The sequence below is a fragment of the Triticum dicoccoides genome, chromosome 6A, assembly GCF_002162155.2.
Source record: "Triticum dicoccoides isolate Atlit2015 ecotype Zavitan chromosome 6A, WEW_v2.0, whole genome shotgun sequence".
NCBI lineage: Eukaryota > Viridiplantae > Streptophyta > Magnoliopsida > Poales > Poaceae > Triticum > Triticum dicoccoides.
The window spans coordinates 23435065-23441835 of NC_041390.1; the positions used below are offsets into that span (position 1 = coordinate 23435065).

Sequence of the window (6771 nt, forward strand, 5' to 3'; positions counted from 1 at the left end):
CACTTGGCTTCATTGTATTTTTTCTATATCATGCAGACCATTCCTGGCGCCCGGAAATGACAAGGTAATATATCTACCAAAAATCCAAAATACTCCGGAAACCACAAGGTGGGCTAAAGGTAACTGAGTCCTTCGATTTTTTTCACCCAATTCTGCACTCCAAGTTTTTGACAAATTGCTTTTTAAGTTTGACCAACTGTTGTCCACAAATTCTGTACTTAAGTAAAACCCAAACCATCAATTAATAGTGGTTTGATGTAAAATGCTTATACACAAACTGACCTTATACCCAGCATCTAAATCACTTCCCTGTTTTTGAAATATTCTCTGTCATGGCTTGACTCCAAATTAATATTCAGATGTAAAAACATGAGGTTCTGAATAAATCTTTTTCAATTTATCTGAACAAATCTGTATGTGAGCTCAATCGGAAAACTAAGTTAGACCATATTTGGAGCATCGAAGGAGTGGGTCCAAGAATTTGAAAACAACAGAACGAACGAACTGGCCCTTTATTCGTAACCAATGCGAACATTCAAATGGAGGACAATATTAAACCATTCTTCGCCAAAAAAACATCAAATCATGATTCAGGTAATCATGTGAGCGTTGTTGTAGAGCCCGATTTTAGTGTGTTCCTCTTGTTGGGAATAGGCTGATGTCCAATAGTCTGACCAAGTCTATCAGCTACTGATCTCCAGATGGAAGAGAGCTACAATGCCTGCATCATGTAAAGAGGTAAGGGAAATTAATTTTACATATGCTCATATTCACAAAGTACATTGTTTCATACGTATATTTTTCCCCTCCTTTATCTCAACTTTTAACATCAAATGTGGTGCTTCTCGAAACTTACATCATGGAGGCTCTTCTTTTATCACGCCATTCTTGCAGAAGCATGAAGAAAAGCCATGCAAATCCAATTGCTTGAAATATCAGTGTCGTCGGACCCAAGAGGCGAAACCAACTGTTGTCGCCTGTGGCATATAAATAGATAGCGCTTCCATCTGGACATATTAGATTATTAATACATTGCCATTAGGAGAAGGTGCATACGAATAATTCGAGCATATGGGGAGGAAGGAAAAGCAGAATCTTGCAATGCTATATATATATCAATATATGGATGGCAATAATAATCATGCAATGTTGTGGAATAAGATTGTAGATCACATCACACCGTCTAGCTGTATTGAGCTTATCCGCTCCATCCTCTCCGCCATATGGGTTTTTTTTTTCAACTAATTCTGTTTGCCTCTCCTGCCTAGCTGGTCAAGTGTGTGGGGAAAAAAAACCCAAAGAGACTTTGTGTGGAATGTCTAGGAAAAGGCCCCGGGTGCCAAGTACCTTGTCTGTTGGATCGACGTGTGTAAATTGAAGACCTACATAGGGCGGGATCACCGACCTTCAATGCCAAGGTAAAGCTCTCGATCTCGGTTCAATCTGACTCCCTTGGAAAGATGTTTCTGAGCCCTCCCCTAAATTTCTACAATCCTCTTTTCAAGAGTTAACCCCTTTAGGCTTCGTTCGGAATCACTCCTCTCCCTAACTCCGCCGTGGAGCGGAGCGGCATACAGTTGAAATACGGAGAGTGGCAAACAGGGCGCTGCGCGCGCTCCACTCCCTGATGATGGAGCGGTGGATTGCCGAACACATCCTTAATTTAAGAAAAAACTCCCCAAAACATTCTAACCTGCTCAAATTTGAGTACCCGTGGGGAAGTTTCCCTGCATCCTCTCTCTCCCCCCACACGCCCAGCAGCCCGCAACACCTCCTCACGACCCATCCGACCGCCCTGCTGACAATCGTGACACCGACCATGCACCCCCGTCGACCTCCCATTGACTCTCCACACATCGCCTGCAAAAATCCGGCAATATTTTTCTTCGTCTTCTGGTCATCTTCTATTGGTCCCCGTGGTGCTGGCTCTGGTGAAAACATGAGTGTCGGCCCTCATTGCCAATTATGATGAAGTGTTGCATCCCAGAGCATGGCCCTTGTTGCCAATTACGATGAAGTGTTGCATCCCAGAGCATGTCATTGTACTACTAGGAAAGCTACGTGTCTCCTTCCTTGGCGAGCATATATCAAATTATTTTTGCACATCATCTACTCTAGGCCCAAGCTATCTCATGGACATCATCTATTGGCCAGAAGTGGTTGTTGGCCGTGAACTTGATGTGAGAAAAAAGGAGGGAATTTGAGGGCAGAAGGAAGAAAAAAAAGAGACTTACATCTGGGGTCTAGCTCTATCAGGAGTTAAGTTTTAGGGAAAACGCTACGTGCGCGCGTAATTTTTAACTCCTCAAACTTGACGAGCTAAGTTTTGAGGGATTCTATGAGGAGTCAAGTCTTTTGGGGGGAATTGCTAGAGATGCTCTTTTTTTTTTGGAGGGGTCTTGCTTATAGTTGGCCAAACGGGCTGGGCCAAACAGGCCAGCCCGCGAGCACGCCGGCGCGGCCCGCTATGGGCCAGGCACGGCACGAGCTAAACGGGCCGTGCCCGGCACGCGGCACGCCTTGGGCTGTGCCTAGTCCTGGAGCCTGGGCATGCGGGCCGGAACGGCACGGCCCGTTTAATTTTTTTTAATATTTTTTATATATTTATACCTAAAATATAGCCCAATCACTACTAGGGAAAAGCTTATAGACATACGCTTACTAGTAGCGTGGGTTTATACCCCTCGCTGCTGCTACTTACTAGTAGCGCGGGTTTATAGCCCTCGCTACTACTAAGTTCATAGTAGTAGCGCGGGTTTATAAACCTCGCTACTACTAAGTGGTCTCTGCTGTGCCCCCCTCCCCCCGGGAACATGCCATAGTGTAGCGAGGGGTATAAACCCGCGCTACTACTAAGTTGATAGTAGTAGCGCGGGTTTATAACCCTCGGTACTACTAAGTGGTCTCTACTGTGCCCACCCGGGACATGTCATAGTAGTAGCAAGGGGTATAAAACCGCGTTACTACTATCGACCCACTAAAACATATGTACACATAGCGTGTGGAGGTCCAAATCCAAACCCACACTCTTCTGATTCCCCTTCTCCTCCCACTCGCCATTCCCTTCCTCGCCCACCACCACTACCAGCCTCGCACCTCGGCGCCACTCACAAATCCGGTGACCTCCTCTCGCAGACCCCTCCCCTCCCCCTCCATCCTCCTTCTTCTCCGCTGTTGGAAGGAGAGGGAAACCAGCAGAGCGTCGTCCACATGGTGGCGGCCAGATCCGCCATGGACGCAACCACTTGCACCTCCTCGCCGGGTCAAGGGTCCCACGACAAGCAACAGCAGGTCACCGAGATTCATCTAGGGTTTCGGGCATCGGCACCAACTCCAGCGGCCACCGGTGAGTTCCTCCTCCTACTGCTCTCTATCTCTCTCTCTTCCTCTTTCTAATAAACTTCTCTTCTTTTGTAGCAGGAGTAGACGAGAGCTGCAGGCACAAATTGGGTGGGGAAGCACCATCACCACGAACAACTTCATCCCCTCCAGGACCAGTAGCAGCCATGAATGGAGAGGACGATGACGCCGAGCAGAAGCAGCCGCCATGGCTGCAATTAATTTTTTTAATTCTGAATTAGTTAATAGTAGCTCGGGGCTCTGACCCGCGCTACAACTAAGTAGTAGTAGCGCGGGTGGCAACCGCGCTACTACTACTAGAATAGCAGTAGCGCGGGTACCACCCGCGCTACTGCTAAAAGTTAGCTGTAGCACCCTAGCAGTAGCGCAGCCCCCCGCGCTACTACTAGAGTTTTCCCTAGTAGTGAATAGGCCTAAAAAAACAGCCCAACAGGCTGAATATGTGCAGCCCAGCGTGCTAAACGGGCCATCGGGCCGGCCCGTTTACTAATCAGGCCGTGCCTGGGCCAAGGAGCAGCGCCCGTGGGCCGGCACGGCACGGCCCGACTATTAAACATGCCATGGCAGGCCTTGCTGGGCCAGGCATGATTAGCACAGGCCGGGCCGGGCCAGGCCGGGCCGGGCCAGGCCGGGCCGGGCCGGGCCGGGCAAGGCTGGCCCGTTTGGCCAGGTATAGTCTTTTTTTAGGGTTAATACCGCCGCTTTATTTAAACCACGAAGTTCGGAATGTCATCCGAAATTGGCCAGGTATAGTCTTGCTAGAGGTGCTCTTACCTACACACGTTCTCGTGTACAGCACTTTAGGGGTATACAGTTTTTGAGCTTCTAATTTCTTGCATGAGTAATCACAAACGCCCAATAATCCTAAGAGGCTCTAGCTAATCCTAATAATATTCGGCTGCCACAACCACAAGGTCAGTGTGGTAACCAGTCGCAAACCAAGTAAAAAATTTGGGCTGCCACAAGATGCATGAGATCATTTAGCACATTAGACTGATGTGCGCAGAAAAGTACTAATAATCTGTGGATCCTGTAAAGCAAAACTTACCTTCTTGAGAAGAGATGCCAGAGAACCCACCCTCGCCCAAGCCAAGAGATCTAGAGAAATTGCCACCGAGTCGGAGAGTGCAGTTGCCAGCCACGACGAGCACCTTCCTGCCGTACGGGCACGCGCTCTCCGCCTCCCGGAAGGCGCCGGCGAGGCAGGCGGCACATGAGGAAGAGCCGACGCTAGAAGGCTCGCAGCGCGCGGAGGCTCGCACTCGGTTAGGCCAGTACCCCACGTCACCGGACGCCTGGAGGCCCTGGGAGGAGGCGGTCTCGGCCGGGAGGACGGCGGCCAGGCGGCGGAGGTTGGCCCCGTAGGTGCTGTTGGTCTCGTGTACTCCACCGAAGCAGTAGATCATTTCTGCGGCGGTGAGGAGAGGCGACGCGGCGAGGAGGAGAGGGAGCAGGAGGAAGGGCGAGGAGTGCTGCATGGTGGCTGACTGGCTGGTGACCGGCGGTGGGTGAGCCGGCAAAAGGACTTGTTGTACAAAAAGTGGAGAGGATACGAGCACGTCAGCGGTGGCGGTGCGTGGACGACGACTTTGACTCCATGGAGGGTCGCGTTTGGCGGCCGGAGAGGGATGAAGATTTTCTCTAGAAAAGTAGAGGGGTGAGAAAGAAAGAGGAAGGGACGGAGAAAGGAGACATGGATTGGCACGGTGAGAGATGTCACCAATTTGATCTAGCTGGATAGTGGGCGTTGTTTCTAAATATAAGTTGCAATCATTGTTGATTTCAAGATTAATTACAATTATGCAATTAGTGTTATTTCTGAATTACGATTAATGCAGCTAATATTGTTTTCAAATTGTGGGTGGTGCGATGGATACATCGTTAGAATAGGCTGAGACATTGAATATATAGGTAGTTAAATGGTTGCGATCATTTGGATTCTTCGAACTCGGGCTTTTGCTCGACGTACACTAGTAATCATGCATGTGGAAGTGGAACACACGTTCAATTTGATAGTACTTTGAGACCTCTGCGTCCAAAGTATGGCCCGGCGATTCCAGCCCACCAAGACCCAATGCTCCTTTTTAAGTTTGACATTAAAAAGGCCTTTGACTCTATTACTTGGGACTGCCTCATGGACATGCTCACTCATCATGGCTTCTCCTTTCGCTTTCGGGGATGGATCTCAGCCTTGCTCTCATCGGCCTTTTCCCAGGTTCTCCTCAACGGGATCGTCGGGGACCTGATTAAGAATGGACGAGGCCTTTGACAAGGCGACCCGTTGTCTCCTTTGCTCTTCATGCTCACCATCGACCCGCTGCACCATATTTTGAGCAAGGCCACTGCACGAGGGCACCTCCACCCTCTTGGTAGTCAACACACTGGCATTCGAGCTTCACTGTACGCCGACGATGCGACTATTTTCTGTGCCCCTTCCAATTCCTCGCCGCTACACATGCTTGGTCACTAACTGTGCTAAGAGTTGATCGCGCCTGCCCGTGTGAAGGCAGTGATTTTGATGACACCATGCAGTCCTTCCCGACCTTCCGTTCTTCCTACCCCATTTGTTATCTCGGTTTACTGCTTGCGATCAAAACATTAAGGAAGGTCAATTTGCAACACTTGGAAGATAAAGCTGTTGGGAAGCTTGCACCTTGGAGGGGGAGGCATGTGGCTATTGCGAGTCAAGTGACTTTTTGTCAAAGTAGTGCCCACGTCGGTGACCATTTATCATCTTACACCGCTTGACCTTTCGGCGGAGGTGTTTAGGAAGATTGACTCCTTGAAGCACGCCTATCTTTGGGATGGCTCAGTCAAGCTGTCCGGTGGCAAGTGTAAAATCGGTTGTGAGCCAGTCTGCAAGCGTAAGGAGTTTGGGGGCTTGGGCATTCATAAAGTTGGGAAGTTTGCTACTGCATTGCTCTTGAGATGGTTATGGCTTGAATGGGATGACCCTCCGAGAGCTTGGCTTGGCTTGGGGACACCGTACAAAATAAGGATCGGGACCTCTTTGCGGCGGACACTAAGCTTACAATTGGTGATGGTACAACTACGAGAATTTGGGGGTCATCTTGGCTGTAGGAGTTGAGGCCTAGAGACATTGCACCAAAAAAAATCAAGATTTCCGGCAAAAAAAGGACCTGGGTCGACAAGGCTTTGAGGGATAATGCTTGGGGTAATGACATCGATACCCAAAAGGGATGGCGCTCATTCACATTTAGCAATTCACTACTCTTTTGGAAAAGCTGGCCAATGTCAACATACAACCTGGTGTTTAAAATTCTATCATTTGGAAGCTCACTAATGGGGGAGGATGAGCTACACCACTTCCTTGGCCTACAAGGCCCAATTTGCCCGATCACACTTACACGCAATGGTCTAGAAGGTTTGGTCCCCCCTCCCCTCCCCCCC

The 6771-nt window shown here is 49.3% G+C and overlaps 1 protein-coding gene across 1 annotated transcript; it reads right to left on the minus strand.

Annotated features, from left to right (window-relative positions):
• Nucleotides 1-352: 352 nt before the first annotated feature.
• On the minus strand, nt 353-5010 carry LOC119319062 (cysteine-rich receptor-like protein kinase 10). Its single transcript, XM_037593580.1, has 3 exons — nt 4409-5010; nt 857-1007; nt 353-721 (listed from the first exon to the last, which is right to left on the minus strand). Exons 1-3 carry the CDS (start codon nt 4836-4838, stop codon nt 688-690), a joined length of 615 nt encoding a protein of 204 aa, XP_037449477.1. The 5' UTR covers nt 4839-5010; the 3' UTR covers nt 353-687.
• Nucleotides 5011-6771: the final 1761 nt, after the last annotated feature.